This window comes from Anas platyrhynchos, chromosome 5, assembly GCF_047663525.1.
Source record: "Anas platyrhynchos isolate ZD024472 breed Pekin duck chromosome 5, IASCAAS_PekinDuck_T2T, whole genome shotgun sequence".
Lineage (NCBI taxonomy): Eukaryota > Metazoa > Chordata > Aves > Anseriformes > Anatidae > Anas > Anas platyrhynchos.
Window position 1 is genome coordinate 5,766,498 of NC_092591.1, and position 24,095 is coordinate 5,790,592.

Here is a 24,095-nt window from a genome sequence, read left to right on the forward strand (position 1 = left end):
GGAATGCAGCGAGCGGGTCCCGCGGGGGGCACGAGCTTGCAGAAAAGCAGCTTCAGCCCGAGCTGACAGCCGTCAGTCGTGCAAGATCCTGGGCAAAACCGGTCTCTGGGAGCCCTCGGGGAGCTGGGGCGATCCCCATCACTTGCACAACTGCAGTAGAAATCAGGCTCATCCTTTACAAACCCGCACAAGTGCCCACCTGAGGCAGGTCAGCAGGGATGACCTTGGCCCGAGGCGGTGCACAAGAGCCAGGCAGCACGACTGGTCTCCATCGGCATCCTCCTCTCCCAGCCCTTCCTGGCCGAGCTCGTCCCGTGCACATTTTTACCTGTTTCTGGAAAATCAGAGCAGTTTTAGAAACCACTCAGCCCCATCGGTCCTGTCTGGGGATTTGGGGTTTGGCGAGAAGTTCCCTCGATGACCCTTCCCAGCCTATCTTCCCCGGCTCTGTACATACAGGGGCAATTAAATTTAATTTATTCTGGCCTGCTCAGTAGTAAAGGCCAGAAGGCAGCATTAGATCACAATCTGACTTGAATTTATTGATGTAATTAGTGCTCAAACGTATAGATGGGAGGTGGGAGCAGGCTGTTTAACAAGCGGGGCCGCATGGAACTGGTTCCTTTCCCTTTCCCTACTGCAAGCCACTGGGCTGCGAGAAACTGTCATTTCTTCTCTCCTCGAATAACCCATTTCTGCAGAATTCACAGGGAAAAGAGGAGGCTGTGTATCTGGACTGTGTTCTGAGGCAATCTGCGCTGTCTGCAGCGCTCCCGCCGACCTGCCAGGAAGCAGTTTTGATTTTTATCCATCGCGGTAATGAATATTCATCAGCGTTCTCGAGGTTTCGTGCTATTTGCCTGGTAGCTAACATATTCTTTCCCCAACCATTTTTAGCCTTTGTTGCTAATAACCCACAGCCCACTCAGCCTGCGTTACAGGGCGTTTTTTTTTCTTTTAATTGTTTCAGGATGAAAATGAGGAACCTCAATAGCTCCAGAGCTGGAAGCGGCTCAGAAATACCTCGCCTTGGTTACTACACCACTGTCTGCTTTAGATCCCGAAATAAAACCTTGCCTTTTGGTCATTCAAGCTCCTCATAAAACACCAACAGGAGGGGGTGTCCCTGAGGAGCAGGTGTCCTCCTGATAAAAGCTTTCTGTGCATTTTTGCAAGCCCAAATCGGAGCTTGGAGGCAGCAGCAGGTTGCAAGGAGGTTGATGTGGTGCTGAAAAGGAGCTGGAAAATGCCCTGTGGAAGAGGAGGACGGGTCGGTTTGGTCCAGCCCACGAAGCACCCTGGCTGCAGGAGCAGGATTGTACCCTGATTTGGTAGGAAGACCAAGTAATGAAGCTTTTCACAAATAATCGTGTGTGAGTTGGGACCAAGCTCCCATGCAAGGCACAAACAGCGGTGCAGCCACCTCCCTGCCTTCATTTCCCTCTGTGCTGTGCTCCTGCAGGACCCAAACCTGCAGGGCATTTTTTATTTTCTCCCTGTTGGAGAAAACGTCTCCGTAGTTCTTTGTTTCCCTCCTTCCCCCTAGGAAAGAAACAGCCCACCAGGTGTCAAACCCCTCCCGAAGCCCCGTGGGTGCCAGCGGACTGCTAATGGATTCGCTCTGCTGCTGCCTGCCTGGGAGCTGCCATGCGAGATTTCGTGGCAGCTGAAATTCCTCCAGTGGCTGCATTTTCCCAAATCCGAGGCGCTGGATGTGAAATGAGATTTCGGGCTCGCCGAGAAGGGAGGCCCTGCAGATTGGGCACAGAGATTATCCCACATGCAGACCGAGCGACTATTTCCCGTCGCTCCCGCTTCAGCAGATGATTACACCATGTGCTAAAAATATGCAGTCGAAAATAATTTCAAGGGTCAGGTCCTCAGTTAAGTCTATGGGAGCAAAGCCTGAATTTTCTGCGAGGTCTCTTATTTTTGGGAAGGCAGCGTTTGCTGCTCACGGCTGTGCAAGAGGTGGTGCAGGGTCCCAGCACAGGTCTGATGCCAACCTGCCTCCGGCGGTGGCTCTCCGTGGTGCCCAGCAGCTGTTTTTTTGGCCATTTGGGTATTTTGACACTTACGTAGTTAGATGGAAATGGGAATTCTCCATGGAAATGGAGACTTCTGTCGAAATGCTGACCTTTTGTCCAAGCCTCCTCTTAATGTTCTTAGCAAATCCGAGTCATCCATATTTCAACCTCCTGCGTTAACTTTGGCAGCGTGCGGCTTTTTGTCCTCTCTCCGAACATCTCAGTGTCTTGCTTCGCAGAGATAAAATATGTGGGTGTTTAATATGTGGATTTAGAAGTCAAATATTTAATTTTTGTAAAAAAAAAAAAAAAAACACAAAAAACACACTGTGCTTTGCTGGTTGATTTTTCTCCTTGGGATGTTTCTTCGCTGTCCTCATTCCTCATAGCCGCTCCTCCCCTTGTATTTTTGACTTTTATGCTCGACGGCCATGGTTTTGGTGCAGTTTTTGTCTGGTCCTTGTTGTAAGCCGTCGGGCAGGGCACAGGTTGGCATTTCTTTCGGGCTCACTCACTGCTGAATATTCGTCCTCCTGCCACGAGCATCGTGCCCGACACGGCCTTGAGAACTGAGCCAAACCGACCCAACCAACGGCGTGAGTAATGTCCCACGCAAGCACTGCGTAGGAAAAGTCTGAGCTACCGGCGCAGTGTGATTTTTATCAGCTGAATCCGCGTCTTGTAAATATTTACCGGAATTCCAAGCAGGGTTTATCTAATTAAAGCCAAGCAAAACTTTCCGTGAAAAAGAGCCGCCCAACCAGCAGCTGCCAGTGGATGTTTAGGGACACGTTTAAGAGCAAACCAGGGGTATATAGGGTATTTTTGTGCCTTGCAGCTCAGGGCTTCTTGAGCTGTATAAGGTCTTCGAGCACTGAGCCATTCGCTCTGGGGACCATGTCCCTGGTGCCACCAAGCACATCCAGCTGCTCTTGGCTGCAGCACCCCAAATCTGCCCCCCCCTGTGATGGGGCTGGACGGGCAGGAGCGGCACAGCACGGGGAAATCAGTGGGGATTTGTGCTGGGATTTGCAGGGCTTTGCAGCGGTATCGGGGGATCAGGACCTGTCCTGCTGCGGGGCTGCGAGTGCGGGGACACCGGCGCGTCCCCCTGCCCCGCTGCCCGCTCCGACGATGTCGGCACAAGGCAAGCAAAGGCGTCTTTTGAACTCGTGCGGTCTTCAAGGTTGCCAGGACTGTAAATGTCAAATCTGAGCAGAAATATTTGGCATGTAAACCGTCTCCGTTCTTCCCCTCCGTGCTGAGCGCGTGGGTGGCTCCGATTCCTCCTCCTCTCCGCGGGACGGGAGCGCGGTGCTGCGGGGCAGCTGCCGGAGCCTCCTCTCTCCTCTCTCCCCAGGATCTAGTGCCCAGCAGGGAGGGACGCGGAGGATTTCGGCCATGGCCCCGAGGAAGAGGAGCGGCCGGGGGATCTCCTTCATCTTCTGCTGCTTTCGCAGCAGCGACCACCCCGAGATCACATACCGCCTGCGCAATGACAGCAGCTTCGCCCTGCAGACCATGGAGCCCGCGCTGCCCATGCCTCCAGTGGAGGAGCTGGATGTCATGTTCACCGAGCTGGTCGTAAGTAGAACACTTTTTTCCTTTTTCTTTTTTCTCCTTTCTTTCTATCTTTCCCAGTGAGGATGGGCTTGAGGTTTTCATATTTGCGAGCTGAGATGCATCAGGGGCTGCTGCTGGGAGCGACATTGTGCTGAACCTTGAGCTCTGCTCCTCTCTGAAGTACTGCCAGATGGTGCTTTCCCTTTTTTGGTGGAAAGCATTGATTTCTTAGACCAGTGTCTGGGGGCTGTTCTGGATTTGCCTGCCTCTGGGGTCCAGGGTGATGCAGTGTCAGAGCTGCAAAAGCAGCTTGTCCCCTGTAGGTGCAAAGTGGCTTTCCTTGCTGGGCAGTCTGCTTTGCCAGAGTCCTTGGGTATGGTCTAAGTTGATGTTCGGAGAGTCAGGATATTGTTTCTTTGTCCCTCAGTACCAAAACTCTGAAAAAGATGGATCAGAAAAATCAAAAAAGTCAGAAAAAAAAAAAAAAGCTGTAATTTCCTCTGTCATTTCCACGTGGCTTGTTGGATGGACCAAAAATGCTCCACTTCGAGTGGGTTCAGCAGTGAAAATGGGGCTTCTCCAGGGTGTTTTGTCGTGTAGCAGGAGCTGGGAGGTCACACTTCATGCTATAGCATGTCCCATCGGACACCCAGCAGTGTGGTTTTGGTGATCCACGCTGCTCAGGAGCAGGTTTTGCCCAGATGAGCAGATTGTCTGCTCCACAGGCAATAGGAGAGGACAGGCTGGGACACCCATTGCATGGCATATCCCAGTGGGGATGAGGCATCCCTGCAGCCACAGCACGTGTTCTTGCAGCAAAATGCTGGGGGGGGGGGGATGATTTTCAAAGCATCTCCCCCAAATTCAGCAGATGCTTCTCGCACGGGATGCACTGCGGGGCATCGCTGCACGTGCAGCGAGGTGGGAGCAGAGCAGCACTGGTGGGGACCAGCTGGACCCGGGCGTGCTGTGGTGTTTCCCTCGCTCCGTGCTGCCAAGGTTTTGCTTTTTTTCCCAGCTGTGGGTGAGAAGAAGGCTGGGAGGCAGCTGCTGCTCCAGGATTGGGGTCAGCAGGAGCTGTGCTGGCCCCCCAGGGACCTGGAGCCATTTCGGGAGGGCATGCAGCACGTCCTTGCCACATTCCTGTGCAAGCAGCTGCAAATCCTGGGTTTCCCCCCCAAAAAATCGAATTTTTGCCTGCGTCAGTGCCGAATGGGAAGGAGAGAGAGGCTGAGATGATCCCTGTGGGGGTAAGAGGGCAGATTTCCCCAAATGGCATTCTGGGGAGAGAAGATGCAAACCCCCTCCCCATTACAACCGGCTCCTTCTTGCTCTCCGTAACCTGTTGGTGCCGGGTATTAAATTTCAGCATTAGCTAAATGGTTTGGAAAGTGTCCCACTGTTTCTGTATAAACCCACTGTGTAACGTTTGGAAGAGAGACAGAGAAAGCACTCAGAGGCGCTGGGCCGAGCTTTCTGCCTGCGGATGGAGCCCGTGCCGGTGGCCCCAGCGCTGCTGGCCCCGTTCATGCTCGAGCAACTGGGGCAGGGTGGCTTGTGCCCGCTCTGCGGGACTGGGGCTGCCTCAAAAGGGCTTGGTGGGCTCGGTCACTGGGGTGAGGGAAGTCAAAAAGGGCTGGAGGGGACCTGGAGGCTTTGCCAGCTCGGGTTGGGCCTTGGCCAACTCTTCCCTTGTGGCTTCATTGCAACTTTTCTGTGCCACTTGTTCCCTTCAGCCCGGGCTCGGAGAGCTGTGCAGGGAGGATTTCAGTCCTGGGTTTGGTCACCCGTGGGGACAGTCCTCCCACAAAGACCAGTACCTCAGCAAGGTCCCTGCTCTGCGTACCCCAGGCTTCTGTGAGCATCAAAGGGCAAACTCTCTGGTTTTGGAGCCATCCTGCAAAAACTCCTTGGAGCTCTGGGCATTTCTAAGTTTGCCTGCTCATCTGCATCTTCAATTATCCTCACGGAGAGAAATCCTGATTGCCCTGGGCTGGTGACACAGGATGAGGGCTTGTGCTGCCCAATTTGCTTGGAACAGCACTCGTGTCCCCAGAGTTAGCTAGAAGCTCGATTTGCTTTCCTACTTTGTGTTTGTTACCTGCCCTGTATTCTGTGGACACTTTGGATTTTAGCTGCTTGACTTTTAGCTTCCGCAGAATAGTTTTGTTTTTATTCTGTGGCCCTGCAAGTGCTTCTCTGAGAGGAGCAACTGGGAAACGTGCCCCGTTTGCAGCCCGGGCAGTGGGGATGGTGTGCCCCATCCCAGCCAGCAACGGGAGCAGGCGGTGGCTTTCCCCTGGCCCCTGAGTGCATGCAAATGCTGTTGCTGTGGTCAGTGAATGATCACTCTTTCCTCCCAGAGCGATCCTTTTCCCTTTCCCTTCCTTCCCCCCACCAGGGTTGAATGGGCTATCGTGGGGGTATTGTCGGGATGTCGCTCAAGCAGGCGCCGGCCCCGTTTGAAAGGTTTCCCTTTGTCCCCTGTCCTGCTGGGGCTCCGGCCAGGCTCAGCCACCCAGGGAGGAGCAGGTGCTGGCAGGGAGGCGCTGACAAAAGCAGAGAAATTCAGCTGGATTTACTGATTTGCAGCCGATTTTGCAGAAATGGGGCTTCACAGCTTTGCACGGCTTTTCCCACATTGCCACCGCCGCACCCCAGGTTCAGCAGCTCTTGCAGGGCTTGTGCAGCACCGTGGTACTGGCACATCCCTGGCAGCATCCGCTGGATTTAGGCCATTTCTACACCTCCAGCAGCCAGCAGTCCTCCATCAGGATGGCGTGCCATGGCACACGGTGGCATAGGCACATCCTCGAAGTGACACCAACACCAGCCCAGGGACGTGGCGCTGGGGCTGCCCGTCCCCTGCTCCAGCAAGGGGAAACGTCTGCGGCCCGACGAGCTGCCTTCGAACACAGGGAACAAAGCTGTGCCATCTGCCACAGCTTCTTTCAAGAGGCTCCTGTGTATCCAGGCTAACAATACAGCGTTTCTTCAAAGGCTGAAATCTTGCTTGCATGCTCAGAGAAAGCGCTTGCAAAGCTCCACATAATGGTGCCATATGGTGGATCTCGCCATAACAATCCTCCCTATTTTCTGCCAGCAACTAGACTTTCCACCAGATGGGTAAATGACTGATGTCCTTTATATCTGCTTAACACTCCTTGTCACTCTGAGGCTTTTAATGAAGCGCTGTGTGTGGTGCTGTGCCCCGGCCCCGCGGGGCGCGCGCTTCACGGCTGGGTGGAGGAGCGGAGGGGCTGAACGGCTCGGGCAGGGAAGGTCAGCAAGAGCCTGGGCAGTCCCCAGGAGGGCCCAAGACCCCTCAGGTGTGTTTGGAGGGCACAAGGGGTTGGAAGAATGGGACACCTTTGGACACGTGCTTTCCATCACTCTCGTTGGACGAGGCAGCCTGCTTGTAACCAGTATCCCTGTTGAGTTACCTGTTGCTGTGTCCACATTCGAGCCCCATAACCTGGCTCTCTTCCCAGTAGGGCAGGTTGTAGTGGTGTCATTGTCCTGGCAGTGCTCTGGTGGCTCCTCAGACCAGGGCTTTCCTCACCCCAGGAGCACAAGGTGCCACCTCTCCCAGGTCTTGCACCTCTCTCCTTCCCTACATCTCTGCCAGTGGAGGGAAGGGCTCAGTGGTGATGCTGCTTTGGCTGTCCCTCAAGGCTTTTCCTCCCAAATAACTGGGCTTTTAGGAAATTCCAGTGACTGGTCCCCATTGGGCTTTCAGACTTTTCACCTCCATTGTTACCTTTAGCAATACAGAAGAAATTTGTGCAGTCTCCACCTAGCCCCGCATCCCAGCCATGATGTGCAGCAGCCTATTTTCAGTCAAAACCTACAAAACCAGAGCAGGTATCCTTCCCCAGGTCCCTCCTTCCAATTTCTAGCAATTAGAAGGTTTTGGAGACTTGTGGAGGTGACACCAGGAGGCAGGTGGCTGTGCAGTGTCCCCAGCCCCCTGTGACACGTCAGCTGGCTGATGTTGCAGGGTGTTTGTGACTGCCTTCAAAGGGATCTGTTGGAGGGGAGATACCCACATGTGCTCTCTACATGCTGTGATTTATGCCTTCTCCTCCCACAACGTGAAAGTTTTGGAAACTTGGGCGGCTGGGGAACAAAAGAAAAGATGCTGCTAGTTTAGAATATTTGTTACAGCGTTTGTATTTTGATGTACTTTTGGCAACTGATGCGTTTCATCAGAGGCCACAGAGCTGGTCTTTGGGTGCGGGCTGTTTGTTAGGAGGCAGCATCTCCGTCTCAGAGATTAACTCCACGTTGCCTTTGAAATGCTCAAAGCGGGGAATTTGTCTGTGGCTGATGATGTAGGGCATTTGGCTGAGATGCTCCAGGTGCAGTTTTATTGCTTCTTTGACTGGAACAGGTGTATTTTCTTTTTGTCTGAACCTGGGCTCTTGTACGGCTTGACAAACAGTGCCTGTGCGAGCCTGTAAGTACAAATCAAGCAGAAATAGCGTGGAGGTAAAACGCTTTCCCGAGTGAGCTGCCTTCCCTTCTAGCCTTTGCAGACTGTGCTTTTTCAAAACTGCCTTTTCCTTATTTTTATTTTCATTTTTGCTAACATCTACTCCTTCCTGAAGTTCTTTTGAAAGCATGAGGAACCAGATGTGTGCTCTCACCCCTTGCCCCATAAAGAAGGCCCCTCAGGAGCAGCAGGAGGAGAACAGGCCATGTCTGGCCCATCTCCTCAGGCACTGCCCGGCCACCTGAGCTTGGTGTGGTGCCACAAGTGTTTGGGGTGAGCAGTGGGTGCCAGGAACAGCCCGGCCACCCCCATGGGTGCTGAGCTGCCACGGGGTTAAGGGGTGCTGTGGTCAGCCTGAGCACTTGTGATGTGGTGGTAGCAGTCCCCAGGAGGGAATTCATCGCTAGGTTTTACTTAGGAACTTTAGTAATGTGCTTTTCCCCCGGTTTCTAATCGAGTAAGGAGAATGCATGAGGTTTTTGGCCTTGCAAAACAACACGGCTTTTAAGGAACAGCTGAGGGATCAGCAGCAAAGCAGGGCTCCGCATTTCACGCTCGCAGGTCAGCTGTCCTGTTTTGCTGCCTGGTCTTTTTGCACTGTTAGGGACTTGAGAACCACTGAGCAGTGCTGAAGCCATCTTCCACTGTATCCCCACAGAAACGTGTTGTGGGTACCCAGAAGAGATAGGACTGCAACAGCCCTTGTGTCCTGGACAACACTTCCCTTCCTGCAGAGCCCACCCAGAGCTGGGCGCAGCGCCGGCCTCCTAACCCTAACCTCCTCACCCTACCCCAATTCCTTCCCCCAGAAGCTTTCTCCAGCACATGAATCCCCTGTAAGGAAGAAAACCAAGCAATTTGGTCATCCCTTCAAAGAAAACCAAGCAATTCGGTCATCCCTTCGGTCAGGAAGGAGCAGGCGGGGCCATTGGGGCCTCCCCAGGCCGCCCGCTGTCCCCTCAGCCGCCCTGTTTGCTCTCGGTGCCTCATGGCGTTATGCCTTCATGTGTAATCCCTCGAACCTGTGTTTTGGCAGGTGAGCGTCTGCTACAGACATTGCACGGCATGCAAATAGGGATTTTCTGCCCACGCATGTCCTACAGACTTGAATAAAATAATTCACCGAGGAGCGCTGTGTTTCAGCCGAAGCGTTCGTGTAATTGCAAGATCTGTTACAGCTACAACCAGCGTGGGGGCTCGCCCGGCCCTAAAGGCCGCACTGTTCCCGAGCAGTAACTTTATGAAGGAGCTGTGTTACAGCACATTGTGAGCCCCAGCTAAAGGCACAGAGCAAATAAGAAAACCGTTTGTCTCGATGAGAAGCACAGCTAAAGTGGAAAAATATATGGTCTACCTGCTAAGTGCTTTCCACTTTGCACTTCATAAAAGAGGAGGCCACATCACTGGGAGAGGCCTGGATAGCTCATTTGGTAACGCTTCAGTGGCATTAATTGGGGCATTTTGGGTTTTGGTTTGAGCCAGCTCCAAGCATTCCTGGTAGGAGTCACCCCAGAGGTGCCAGCCTGGTGGCACCTGCCACATTCTGCTTGTCCCGATTGTGTTGTTGCTGAATGGTGTTGCAGAAATTACAGGCAGGTTTGAACTCCACGTGGATTTTGCTTCATTGCTAACCTCCGTGGGAAGCATTCCCACTGGAAAGAGCCTGTTCCTGCCCCATATCTGCTTGCAGATGGGTAGAAAAGCTGTCCGTGCTGATGCAGTATCTGCCAAAAGCAGGGTCTGTGCCTTCCTTGGTGCAGAGCCATGGCCAAGGTCAGGTTGTGCCTCCGAGGCTTTGAGCAGCCCCGTGTTGCCTGCAGGGTCCTGCCTGTGTGCCTGGCAGCCCTGAATCCCATCGACTCTAGCACATGAACCAGTACCTCTATTCAAGGGGATTAGCTTCCCTAAAAACTCCTAAAACCAAGTGGTTTTATCAGCTGCTTTTCTGTTTGGTTCCTTGCAAGCAAAGCTTTGTAGGGAGGATAAATGGCAGATCAGCAATATGAAGCAGAGGGACGTTACTTTCCTATGAAAAGCATCCCAGGCTTGGCTTGGAGCTTAACTTACAAGAGGTACTGGTTAAGCACGAGACAAATGAGTACACTTGTTGTTAGGTTGTGTGCTAAAGCTCATCTGCACACCCCCAGAGGAGCTTGGAGGGACAGTGGTGGGAGCACAAATAACTCCCAGGCCTGTGACAGGGGCCACCAGCCCATCACAGGTTTATTTGCACAGGCTTAGAGCAGCACAGGGGCTCAGTGGCAGGCAGGAACTCGTATATCCCAGTGCCAGCAACTGGGGAGACTGGGATCTAGGGCAGCTGCTGAGTGTCTGAACCTGGCTGCTGGGGGCAGATCTACCTCATACATATGTATATACATGTGTGTGTGCACATATATATATATATATCCAAGCAATAGGTACTCAAGGCCCTTTTCAGTGCCCTTCCTAGTGCTGAGGAAACCCTGGAGTGGTTTAGCCACAGACCAACCATGCACAGCACTCGTAGGTAAGCATCCCTTTTGGGCAGGGGACATCTGAAGTGACATTTGGCCCATTGGCTTGACTTCTGACTTCAGTAGCTCTCACAGATTTCAGCAATGGAGGAGATATCTAAAAATTGATTGAAAAGGGAGCTGCTGCTTTGCGTCCATAAATAGGTGGGAAATGCACATCTGAAAACCTCCTGTTATTTATATGCTAACACCAGGCTTTATTACAGTATCAGGTGCACTCACCGAAGGGCAGTCATGCTCAGCTGAGGCTGACTTCAATTTAATCCATCGTAGTGATCACAGTAACAAATAATGGGCCAATACATCTTATTTTGTTGTTTTCACGGCTTCTGTCCAATTGTGTGGAAAAAGCGCTCTGGCAATCCACCTGCAGGGCTTTAGATCTGAGAGTGCTCGCCTGTCTGGGTAAAACTGCTTAGATCAACACAGTTCCCGCTTTTAGAGTGCTTTGTGCAATAATTCAAGATGTAGAAGTGTTTAATTAAAACGGGAGAAAGGTTTTCCAGATGATGTCGGTGAAAAGGTCGTAGGAGGCTGAGCTCGATAAATAACAAATTATGTATGTGTGCAGTTATACATCACAACAACAACAAGAAAAATAAAAAGGTTGAGAGACCTAAGTAGGTATTTCTCTTTTAAAACACATCAGCATTGGAATATGAACACCCTTAAAATCTAAACTTAGTTTAGATAATTAAAATAACAAATTAAATGAAGTAGCATTAAAGCCATACGTGCTGTCTGCCTCAGGTAGGTGTTTGAACTGATGGGAGTGTGAGCCAGCCGCAGCTGGAGCTTATTGAGGAGCTAAATCAGATATCGACGGCCATAATCTTCCCTGCTGGAGAAGAAAGGAATACATATTTTATTTACGTCTGCCCAATGTGTTTAGGTCAATAACTGAAAGCTGCAAAGCAGGATGGATTGCAGCCTGTCCTTTCTAATCTAGAAATAAAAATTAAATGAGGGAGGAGGCCGACTGGCTGCAAGGGCTTTGAAGATGTTATTCCTTGTTGCTGCTGCTCATTGCCTTGCTGTAGGCAATTTCCTTTCTTCAAAAAATTCATTAAATGATAAAGGCAAAATTAATACGAATCTTCTCTCCGTTATGCTTATTCATTACTAAATACAAATAGCTGGGTTTTGGTCACGGGCTGTAGTTCCCGCTGCAGGCTGGCACGAATAAATTGAAAATGTACAGCGATGACACTGGCTGGGGTCAGCTTGTCGCGGGGGTTGCTTTTATGTTCTCAGGGCACTGCGGATGGAAAGACGTATGCTAGAGAGGAGGTCTTCTTATTCGGAATACTAAAAAGGAAATACCTCCCCGTTTTAAATAAACAGCTGAGCTAAATCTGCCTGTGTTGAGAATTGTAGCTGTCTAAATATCATTAGTGGTGCTGCTGGGTGCATTACCTTCAGGCTGCCTTTGAAGGTGGTTACGTGTTTGCATGCAGTCACGCCGTAGCGGCCATCGATGAGTAGGTCTGTTCCTTGAAGAAAACAGCTTAAAAAGAAAATACTGAGATAAATAGGATGGATTATCTGGCCGAGGCTTTCTGCACGCCAGTATAAATCACAGCCAGGACCGCCAGCGTGAGTGCAGCAGCCTCCCTGCGAGGCGGCGCGTTCGCTCAGCGGAAGAAGATTAGATGAGGGACGGGAGGAAAAATGCTGATTGCTGTTTCCCTTGACACTGCAACATTCTTGGATAAATCACATTGATGAACTTGGAGAAGAATGCCTGGAAGAGAGTGAAAAAGAGATTATGACCCCTGAGAAAGGAAGCTGATGCAGACTTCAACAGGCGCTTTATTTATTTTTAATTCTCATGCTGTACCAGTTAGTGCCAAATGTTGCCAGAAAGTTCCCACTTGTTTCTTTCTTTCTCCATCTTTATTTATTTATTTATTTATTGTTTTAGTTTTGGTTGGTTTTTGAGCAGTCATGGATCTCCCTGTATTTGCTTGAGGATGCAGGAGACCTTGGCTGTGTGCTGTAGTCCCACTGGTGTCCTTGCAGCCTCACACAGGAGCTTCCAAACTCTGTACATCTATCCCTCAGGAGTTAATTCACTTCCTTTTTGTTATGCTGTTAATTTATTGTGATGTCTTTGTGTATGTGCATATATACATATGTATGTGCACATGCAGATATGTATATATGAACCCAAAACAAGCCAGCAGCCTTTGCATGATTTTTTATTTCAATTATGACAATGAAAAACACCCTTTCTCCCCTGCCTCCTCTAAGTATTGCAGCTGTACAAGCCAGAAAGTACATCAGGCTAATAAATTTTTCATCCTTTTTCCTACCACTTCTGAAATATTATGGGAGTGCCAAACCTTGCCTAGTGAACTGTCCCTTGTTTGATCTCTGCACTTCACTATTGGTGGAGGTTTTTGGACCAGGGAATCTGTGGGGAAAACCCTGTGGCAATCGCACTGGGGTGGGCAGTGTTTGGGCTGGCTCAGCTCTGGGAGCCCATCCTGGGGCTTGTTTCTGAAGTCAGAGATTTGCAGCACCCCACCTGCTTGTTCTCTCTGATGCAGCACCCAACGTTGTGTCCCATCTCTCCCACCCCATGGAGTAGGGAAATACCAAAGGGGAGAGACTCAGACTTCAGGCTCCAGCTCTGCAATTTCACGCCTGGGCTGTCCTGCCTAACTTTAGAGTTCAAACTGCCCTTTACAAACCCCTGTGCTCCAGCCTGACCCTTTCCTAAAGCTGTTTCACCCTGCTGCTCTCCCCTCTGACCCCGTGTTATGGAGCCAGCAGCCCCAGCCAGCTCCTCGCTTCCTGCCACTTCCCCAGTGAAAGTCCGGTGGCTCTCAGCCACAGAGGATGCTCATTACAATTTCCACCGTGGCACGAGTGTCTGCCGCAGCCTGGGGCTGGACTTTGATGCCCTCTCTGCTCGGAGGATCAATCACTTGGTTCAGCCGCAGCGCCTCCCTTTTCTCTTTGATCTGGGTTTGCGTTTACGAGGTGGTCAGAGACGGCACTGACTGCAAACCAGAGAGGCTGCAGGGTCTCCCCCCTTAGAGATACTCAAAAACCACCTGGACGTGGTCCTGGGCAGCAGCTCTATGTGGCCCTGCCTGAGCAAGGCGTTGGAGCAGATGACCTCCACCTCAGCCAGCCTGCAACCTCGCAGCTCTCTTTACACTGAGGTCAGGCTCGAGGCTTTCCTCCAGCTTTCTGGGTTTCTCTGAGCCTTCTCTGACTTGCACACAAGACACCGTGCCTGCTCGATGCTGTCACTGCTGGAACAGGCTGGGATTTGACTTCTTTTCTTGCCAAGCTCCTGCTAGGGAGACATCCAAGCGAGCACCTGCTTGGAGGAGCTGCCTGGTGGTCTTCTTCCTGCACCACTCAGCAGGACTCTGTTGGTTTTTACTCACCAGACCTGGTCCTTTCATCCTGACGTGCATCCCTGTTCCTTAGGCTCCTCGTGCTGGCTCGGGGATGCCGGGACCATGGGCACCTCTCTCCCAAGCACCACTTTACATCCTCCAGGGTAAAGGTGGGATGAAAACTTCAGTTCAGCCTGTGGGATCCTACTCACAGAGTGCTGGGCTAAACCACCAATATCTCAGGTGGCTTTAGGAGAGCAGCATGGAATTGCCTTCACTAGTTGCTTGTTGTTCATGTTCATTTGTTGTTGCCCTTGGCTTGAGCAGGGAGCCGTGAGCTGTCAGCAAAGCAAGCAGCACGGATGTATTTTACCTCCTAGAAACAGTACATAAACTCAGTCAAATCTCCCCTATGAGTTTTTTTTTTTTTTTTAAATCATATTCAAATGAAGATTTAATGTGGAAACATGTTTCCTGATCTAAAGGTTAAGAGTTTAACTGTACGGGATAAATATTTAAGAGCAGCGTATCTCTTTCCAGTAAAAACACCCTGGGCAGAGACTTCCTTTTAGTGGCGAAACGAGGCTGTTATTTTACGTGCCTTTGACCTGATTCCAAAAGAATATTTAAAACAGCAAAGTTGGCAGCTCTGGACGTGGGAGACGGCCAGGTGCAAAGGGGCAGAGCTGTGAAGGCGAAGCCGGATTGAGGGGTGAGGGCAGTGGGTACACAGTGGGTAGGGATGGACACCGACCTCGGGGTTGTCTTCTTCGACAGCCACCAGCGTCGTGTGCTGTAGCGGGAGTGCCTGGCTTGCAAATGGCCTATAAAATTAATTGCCTGCTGGAATCACCTAATTATTGAGTTCATGATTTTTAATTGAAGGTGCATATGGGTTTGAGGTTGTGCATGGCTTCTCTGCCGTGTTACAACTGCGGTGCGATTGCAAAAAGACTTAGACAGGCCAGCATTAGTCCGGTTGTCTGTGAACGACTGGAAAATGGTTGGTTTTGCTATCCTCTGCTGATCTTTTGGAGTCTGAAGGACAGTTTCTGAGCAGCCTGCTCAGGGCCGAGGCGTACTGAGATACTCACCCACGAGCGCACGTGGTGCTTGAAACCCAACAAGGCTGGAGGTGGGTGCAGGAATTCCCATGCATGTCGTAACAGCAAAGAGCTGATTTTTCACGGTTCAGTCGCTGTTACAGCTCAGAATGACAGTGGTTAGTCACTGTTTGATTAGGAGGATCCTTGTATTCACCGGTTGCCACGTCTTATTTATTTAAACACCTCTCCCAAGCATCCTGCAAGATATCATTAGGTAGGTGTTTCTGAGTGATGAAGGGCTGTGATGACTGAACATGTCAGAGCTGGGGCACAGTGAAACATGCTGTGTGAGGCTTAGCAGGATTTTTGCACCTTTTTTGGATTTGTTTGCACGCTGTCATACACCAGCACCCAACGCGTTCTTCCACTGTATTCTTTCTTAGTCCTGCTGAGGCTTCAGCTCGGTGTATATTTTTTCTTGGTTAATAAATCTTCGTGTTTGTACAAGTCTTATTTTTAGGGTTTGGGTATTTTACAAGTTTCAATAAATATCTTTCTAAGAACCTCAGCACAGATGTGCCTCCGGGGTTCGGGTGGCAGGGAAGCTGCCTGGGGTGACCCTCACCGCGGAGGTGGGTGTCCGGCATGGATCCCTCATCCCCTCTCACGTGCCCAAGTGCCCTTTTCCAAAGTTTGAAGAGGTCGAATCGCAGCTGGGTATTTCCCATGTAAGGTCACCTCGCAAGCCTGCTTCCAGAGCTCCACAAGCATCGGCCGTGCTCGGCAGGATGCCTGCTCATACATCAGTTTGAAAGGTCAGTCAACATGGGGGAAGAAAGCCAAGGAAGAGGCAAAGCTCCTCCATGTGTACATAACCAAAAAAGCTCCTTTTTTTGTAAGGAGTAATTTAATCGGGAAGTGAAGTCACTACCTGCAGTGGATATACAGGTGAGGTCCTCTCCGAGATGCGGAGGGCTCTGTCACGGTGCGCTGTGTTGGTTTGGGCTACGAGGTAGCTGAAGGCTCCATTCCGTGGATGCTGGATGCAACATGAGTTTTAATTAGATCAGCTGAATTTCTTCGTGGCCTGTGGGCTTGCTCGCACAGGGACCGTGTCTCCCCGTGAGCATCTTGTTCAGCCTTCGCCAAAAGGGGCTTTTACCTTAGGTTGGGGTACCAGGGGCTACCAGCACGCAGACCTTTGTGTGAACATAATTGCTCTAATTCATAAGCACTATTATTCAGGCAGGAAAAAATTAATGAGTCTCCATGTGGTTTCTTTTTTCTTTTTTTTTTTAGTTGCTAGAATTAAGTGTGTAATTTTTAATGGGGAGCCTCTCAATTAAGTCCACTGACTGGGATTTGGCTGGAGGCCACAGCAGGGCTCTCCTGTGACCGTCTGCAGCATCTCCAGCGCTCCCCGCGCTGCACCAACACCCCTCCAGCAAAAGGCTTGTCATCGACAGGGGTGGTTTATAGAGACATCCGTGGCTGTAGGATCAATGTTGGCTTTAGAAACGAGCCTCACAGCCCTGCCTGAATGCTTTATTTAGTTCCTTCCCTGTTAAAAGCTTTGACCTACATCTAGCACCAGGAAGCAGCAAGGCTTTGATAATACTCGGGCATCCCAGCGGAGGACATGCTGCTGACAGAGACCTCGACGGATGTGTCCTTTAAAATGAAATCAAATAAACCCATGAAGGCCTCAATCAGTAGACGGCTTTACCTCTGCCGAGCAGTATCTTTACGAACTGTAGATATTAGGAGCTTTTAAAAATTATTAGCAAACAAACCAAAAGCCAAAAAAAAAGCCCTCAAGCCCAGCAAGCTTGGGCAAGCCTCCTGGAGCTTCAGATGTAGTGTATGGGGCGCTCGGCGTCGCGAGGGTCCTTTCTGAAAGGCTTGCTGCCTTAACAAGTAATTTAGGTGGCGTCTGGGAGGGGTGAGGCAGAGGTTTGCAGCCCCATCCTCCCGGCAGCCGGCTGTTGCCCGAGAGTCATGGAGAGGTCAGCAATTGCAAGATGATAATTAGCATCATTGACCCGGCAAATCGATAGGTGCAGGGCGATGAGCTGGGACATCAGTTCCCCGGGGGGTTGTGTCTGGGTGATCTCTGGGCTGTGCACTCACATCGCTTCTTTTGTGCTCTTTTTTTTTTTACCCTTTCCAGGATGAACTTGACCTCACGGACAAGCACAGAGAAGCTATGTTTGCGCTGCCGGCGGAGAAGAAGTGGCAGATCTACTGCAGCAAGAAAAAAGTAAGAGACATGTCTGCTTGCCAGCGGGGCTGAGCGCTTTTCTTACCTGTACCAGGAAGGAGGAGATGTGAAAGGAAAAGCAGCTCTCTCTGGGGTTGCAAAGTGGTATTTGGGGCATCGCAGAAATGCATCTGTTCCCTTGGCTGGTCCTGGGGTTGTGGGGGTGGCCAGCAAGGTCCGTAGACTCATGTCTCCAAAATGCAGAGCCCTTCCTCACAAGCCCTCCTGGGTGTGCTCTGGATTTCTGTGAGGCACTCAGTTTCCCTGCAATTTCCCCAATTTCCCCAACTGGGAATGGGCTGACCCCTGCAAGCTCTGTGTTCACTCAAGGCCTGGGCTTTCTGTACCCCAGCAGCTTTTTTCCCAGTAAACCAAAGATTTTTGCTCTGTATCTTTGCAAAGAAGTGCATGCCCTGGGGGTTGGAAGAACCACTTCCAACCCATCTGACTGTGTTGGGATTCATTTCCTTCCTCGTGTTGCCCAAAGCAGAGAGGTCCTGCAGGTCTTATGGCAATGGGGAGAAATAGCACAAAAATACTAGATTTTGGAAACCAATCAAAGCACACCCAGGGCAAAGCAGTGCCAGGAGCTCAGCTTCACAGCAGGATCTCTGTCAATGGGGGGAAATGCCAGCCATCCCCAGAGCTGCTGCTGCATCCCGTAAGCTTCCCACCTTGCTGCAGAAGTTGGCTCTGAATTGCTCCCGGTGGCCTGGCCCCACTCAGATGGCACTTGCTGCTATTAACGCCTGTTTTCCCCTGCTCTAGCAATGGCACCAGATTTTCCAGCCTCATTTCAGGCCAAGAGCAGGCTTACCTTGCTCATGTAGGATTAAGTTTTAAGCCTCTCATAAATGCCCCCGAAATCCATGTATTATTGTTATACAGAGGCCTGGCGTGTCCGAGATTTAGACTGGAGGGGCAAAGAGATGTTAACAAATTACAGGCACTGCTCTTCATCCAGGAGAACATGGGCAGAAGCTGCTCGCTTGTCGCTGCCTCTAGGATAAGCGTAGCCGTACTCCAGTGTGTCTAAATAAACGGAGACAATAGGAAATTAAATCAAGCAGAGCCGTGTAATTGTTACTGTGTGGGGAGATTCCGTGCTATCTAATCTCCCAGGGTAGGGTTTAGATGGGACTGATATTCCCCCTTTCCCATTCCAGCACCTATTTGTGCTCACACAGGCACTGCAAGGCTTTTTAAAATGGGGAAGTCATTGCTCCCTGGTGCATTTGAAGGAAGGAGCTGCAGAAGTGCCCCGTGTCGTCCTCCAAAGTCCTTGCATCTCGCGCTCCTGCAAGGCCAGCTCCTGGCTGCTGCTCTGCTGTTCGTGGTCCTCGGCCATGAAACCATCTGGGCAAGCCGCAGGGCTCGTGCAGATGTGCCGGGTGGCTGGTTGGCAGGAGAGACGAATGCTTTTGTCCTGCTTTTTAATTAAAAATGAGCAAAACCGTACCAGCAGCGGCTCAGCAGGTGGGGAGCGTGGGGAGCCAGGTGCTTGGCAGAACGATTCCCTGCGCGGGGCAAGCTCCAGGCAGTCGTGCTCCCATGTGATGGACGTGGAGAGAGGACGACAGGAACATTTGTGACTGTCGTAGCAGCTTAGGGAAATCCTACCTGTGTACCTCTTTGTTTTTCCAAGGACAAACCACCTGCGGGGCAGCCTGCAACATCTGGCACCGAGGGGCTGGACTGATTGCGGAGCTGGAGATAAGGCTGGGCTCCTGCCTCGCTGCCTCGGCTGCTGCCTCAGCATCTGCGATGTAGGAAATTTGGGATGCGCCAAACTATTTTGGCCTGTCCGTGGTTAATAGCAAGTCGATTTTTGAACTGTATGAGAACTTGTAAGCCCCCGTTTCGGCCCGTGGGTCCTGGGGGAGCCAGCGAAGGCTGACATCAGTCATAGGCAGTTGTGTGAGTTGCAAAGGGTCCAGAATTTTCCTCTGAGCAGATTTTGCTCTTTCCTCTGCTGCCAATCTTGGCTCCCGTTCGAAGGAAGCTGTTAAGAGTCGAAAGACTTCAGTCGGACTTTGAGTCAGAAAGTCCCAGGTTGGGGCAATCTTAATTTTTAGCTTTTTTTTTTCCAGTTTCCCTGCTGATTGCAGCGCTCCCAGCTGCAGCTGCTCCAAAATATCTGATGTTGTAGCTACAGTCCATGATGCCAGCACTTTTTCTCCATGCTCATCCTACAAAACCTTTGTCCCCATCCTCCTAAAGGGAAGGGGAGAGTTATCCTTAGGGCAGCCTGCTTGTCCCCTTTTTAATCATCTGTTGTGGAAGGAGTTTCCATGGCACATCTCGGAGCAGAGGTGATGCTGCAAGAAGTTCTGGTGTGCCCTGGCCCGGGGAGACAGACGCCCTGTGCCCAGCACCACCAGCATCAGCAGCCTTACTGAGGTCTGCTCCACAGGGCACATCCCAATTCTTACCCATTTTTCTGCATTCTCCTGGGAGGCAAAATTTGCTAAGAGCTGGCCAGAACGAGACATTGCTGTGCTGGGTTGTCCTGGCAAGGAGCACAGCCCTGGCCCTGCTTGGAGCTGAGGGCTGCCCTAGATAAACTGCCCGAGGTCCTGTCCTTGGGGGCAGAAAGAGAAAAAGCACCTTGAGGTGGAGGCTGGGCAGTCAGGAGGCAGTGACCCAGGCAGGTCGCCTCCTTTAAATCCAGCAGCCCTGCTGTGCTCACACCTGCAGGGGGATTTAAAGCCTGTTGGAAAAACCTTCTTTGAGGTTGTCAGCCTCCTCTTCAGCTGAAATCAAGCAAGGAGATGCAAAAGTGGAGGGGCATTAGCAGCGGGGTAAGATCTGCTTTTAGAAGTGGTATTTCTGGAGGATGACTCGCTCCGTACCTCATCCCGAAGCGTTTTATTCCCTGCTGCTCCTGCTCTCCGGGAGAGGATATTGCTCGGAAGCGCAGGGAGGAAGCCGGAGGGTTTCCAGGTTTGGCGTGGCTTTGGCTGCGGGTTTGAAGCAGTTTGGAAATGAAGGGGGACTCAGGATGGCATTTCTTAAACAGAGATGAAGCTCTAAAAGGAGATAATAAATAACACCTAGCGCTTATGCTGCAGCACCCCTTCATTGCAGGAGGGTTGGCTCCTGCCAGCCCCAGCATGTAACCGTGCTGTTGGGGCAGCTCACGGGGTGATTTTGAAAATAAAAATAGATCCGGGGGTATTCAGGCAGAAAGTCATCATAAATAACTGCGTGGAAGGGACTGATAGCTAACATCAGGTAAAATACATACAGGGTCTGGCTCTGCCCCCCTTCCTTTCGATGAAAAGCTCTCTGCTCACGTTGAACATCTGTAAAACCCAGCAGAGGTTGTGCAGGGATGACGAATGACCCGCGGAGATGACAAACGATGCCATATTCTTTAAGCCCGTGCTGAAAACCCGTTAGCTGGGCGCGTAGCTCTCTCCTGCAGGAGGCTGTCCCCGTGGCAAGCCAAAGTCAGCATCACATCGACAATTTTCTCAGGTGTCAGAGGCAACATCGGGGTCCCTCTGCGTTGGGACGAGGCAGCAGCGGTGTGCTTGCAGGAAGAAAGGGGAAAACGCATGATAAATAGGGAAGTGAGTGATGACTCTCCAATGATACTGTTTTTTCCCAGCCAGATGGCCTCTTTCCTGTCTGACTGTGCCTTCCACCCGCCCCTCCGGAGAGCTCCGCTTTCCAGCTCGCCCCTCCACGTGCATCTTTGTCCCGCGGCGGGGCTTGCGTTGATATCCATTTCCTTCATTTAAACCCGTTTTTTTTCTCCCTTTATTCATGTTTTTCTGCAGCAACAGAGCTAAGCAGAATCTGACAGAGGTGGCCCACCAGGGGAAGGGGTATAAATAGCCTGGCGTTTCGCCCCGCTCAGCCACCTGGGTTGCACGAGCAGCGTTTCCCAGCCCCACTGCAGCCCGCAGCGTGGCCGCGGCAGGTTGAAACATCATTTCGGGTGTAAGGCTGGCTGACACTTCTCCCCTTCCCACCAAACAGCGGAGAAACCAGGCTGTCTACATGGCTGGGGGTAGTTCTCCATAGGAAATGTTTATAGTTTTTATCTTTAAAGGTAATTCCCTTTTTAGTTCCAATCACAACACACTTTTGTTCAGGCGAGGTTTTTCGCCGTCTCCAGCCAAAAACTGCATCTGTTAGCAATCTTTTTGGATTTTAAAGTGAAGCTTTTTAAACAATGAACCATCTGACTATGAAAGGCATCTGGTCATGCTATATTTGCTTATTGTTAGCATAATTTTTAAACCCTGGGAAAAACGTACAAGGGCATGTGTGCGTTCGCAGAGGAGAAGGAATAGGAAGCGTTACGGAAAAACAGCACGGCCTGTGTTGCAGCGGGGTGGTTCGGACCCGAGATAGCAGCTTTGATAGAACCGTATTAAATGACAGCCCTTCCCAACAGCTGCAGGGCTTGCAGGATCGCTCCACGAGCGTTTGGCAGAGCACGGGGAAGCGGCGTTGGCTGCATTATTTATTTTTTGGTGCGTGGATGCTGCTGCCGGCGCACACCTGGCGAGGGCTCATCCATGTCGGTGGGGCTGCGCTGGGTTGAAACTGCAAACCTGGCAGCTTAAACCCATCCCAAACCCACCCGTGCTGCTGCCTGCTTCTTTTTTGACCTTGCAAACAGCACCCATGTTTCTCACCTTGGCAGGGCTGCTCCTCGCACAGTGCCCTCAGTTCGCCTTGGGGATGCTGAAGCTGGGTGGGCTGCAGTGGCCCTGAGCTTTACCTTGCTCTGCTTGTACAGAACAGAAAGACGGGTGCAAAATAAAAACATTGTCAGTGGGGTGCTTGAAAATGGATGCACTTGTTCCTATTTTTGCAGCAGGAGCAAGGTTTCTAGAAGGACTGAGCCCCAGCAGTTGTATTCCCGAGCAGGTCTCCACAGGGGATGGAGTCTGCCCGCTTATCCCAGAATCGTGATGGTCTGGCCCTGACCCTTTTGGGAGAGTTTCTTAACCCTTTGTTACGGCTGTCCCGGTGGGAAGTCCTCCTGGGGCACGCCAGCTCAGCAAGCTCAGCTCCCAGGAAGGAGGTGACCACCAGAGCTGTCTCCCTGGGGCTGGCACGGAGCTGGCTGGCACGAACCAGCTCTTGTTTTCTGGCTTGGGTTCACCTCAAAGAACTTAACCCAGCATGTTGGGTTCGCATCAGCCCCTTGTGTTGGTGCTTCTTAAGAAGACAGCAAGCAAAGGGAACGTGCGTGGAGGTTTCCCAAGCCTTGGACTTGCCCGATGTTTCCTCACCCAGTAGGCTGGCAGTGATGGTTTATAATGCAGAGCGGTGTTTGGCAGCCTGCAGAACTGGCCTTTATTCTTTTTTTCTTCCCCTTCCCAAGGCCGTTGGGCTCACAGGTGGCTGTTTTTAGCCGTGCCATGCACAGAGCTGCCCTGAAGGTCATTCAGACCTGTACATTGGGAAGGGAAACACACCGGCCACACTTGTCCCCGCCAGCTGCTGCCTTCCTTCCCCAGTGGCTTCCTACCTGCTCACATCACTTTTCCCTTCCTGAGCTTCCCAATGAGAGAGGGAGCAGAGGGCTTTGGTGCCGAGAAGAATTTAGGAAACCTTTGTGTCCCCACTTCCCGCAGGGCAGGATATGATGGTCCCTCCTGGCGAGCTGAATCTGGCGCATCCCTCACTGAGGTCAGGCTGCAAAATGCACACCCCAAAAAGCCCAGCCCGGGCGCTGGGAAGACTTCTGTGAATTCACCCCGTCAAAGCTCGGTGCCCGCAGAGCTTCCTCCTTCATCCTGGCTCCGAGCAAAGCTGCATGAGTCACTTCCCTCCGGGCTCCTCGCTTTGTCGGGAGGCTCCTTTATTGCCACCGCCTGCGCTCGGAGACACTTATCGGTGTGCTGTAGACCATTAGCCGCAATAATTACCGCTGAGCAGTGTCCTGCAGCGAGCTGAAGGAAGCCCCTGCCCTGATCTTTGGCTGCTTTATTGTGCTTTCCCCTTCTGCATGGAAAGCTGCCTTCCGACGAGCCGGCCCGGCTGCTCCTGTGAATTAATGAGGTTCTGCCGCGCTTAATTGAGAGCGCTCCTTAAATTGGGGGTTTCAGGGAGGAAATGCAAGAGCCCGAGGGAGCCGAGCAAAGGGAAATATTTATAATGCAGCAGGTTAATTATAAATGAGCAGTTTAGCCAATTTTGTTGTTCAGCCTCCCTCCCCGCCCCCCGGGGACCTTGGTGTTTTTCGCTCCGCCGCTTCCTTTCAGCCCCAACCGTGCAGCAGGTCCGGGGCCCTGCTGGTCACCTCGTGGTGCTGTGCCATGGTGGGGACCCCGTGCCCTTCCCCAAGCTCAGTGCTGCTGCTGGGAGCACTGGTGGGAGCAGGGTGCTCCTTATGGGGGTGCTGGGGAGGACCTGGGGGATGTCTCCAGGAGGTGACAGGAGCTGATCCCATTTGGGGCAGTGGTCAAGGTGCACGTGGGTGCTCCAGCTCCGCCAGGCTCGGTCAAAGCCTGCTTGCCAGCCTCCAAAAGTCACTGGGAACGCTGGCAAAATGGAAAGCTTTACCCACAGGCTGTGCAGGATTGGTGCAGAGCCTTCCCACTGCAGAATGCCTTGGAGGCGGGGGCTGGCAGATGTGCCTGGGTTTGCAGCATCCCCGGCCCCTTTCCCTTTTTTTAAGTGCCTCGGGCACACAGCCATGCTCTCTGTCGTGTCCTGTGCACGCAGACGGTGCTGGGTCCAGCACCAAGAGGGTGCTGGAGGCTGACCCAAAGCATCTGGCAGCAGCTCTGGGGGCGTTTTGTGGCCCCAGCCTGGTGCCTGCACTCCCATCTGCACGGGACAACAAAAACCCGGGCAGCTTTTG

General features: G+C 51.8%; 1 protein-coding gene across 5 annotated transcripts in view; it reads left to right on the top strand.

Annotated features, from left to right (window-relative positions):
- DAAM1 (dishevelled associated activator of morphogenesis 1) overlaps positions 1 to 24,095 on the top strand; it is an 84,386-nt gene that overhangs the window by 29,841 nt on the left and 30,450 nt on the right. For 4 of the 5 annotated variants that reach the window (XM_038179759.2, XM_038179757.2, XM_072038150.1 and 1 more), the window contains 2 exons: positions 3,388 to 3,611; positions 17,174 to 17,263. In XM_038179759.2, the coding sequence (XP_038035687.1) occupies positions 3,429 to 3,611; positions 17,174 to 17,263 (273 nt within the window). In that variant the 5' untranslated portion in view covers positions 3,388 to 3,428. Of the gene's footprint in view, positions 1 to 998; positions 1,332 to 3,387; positions 3,612 to 17,173; positions 17,264 to 24,095 lie in introns of those variants that run through there. The other variant, XM_038179762.2, reaches the window with a different exon arrangement.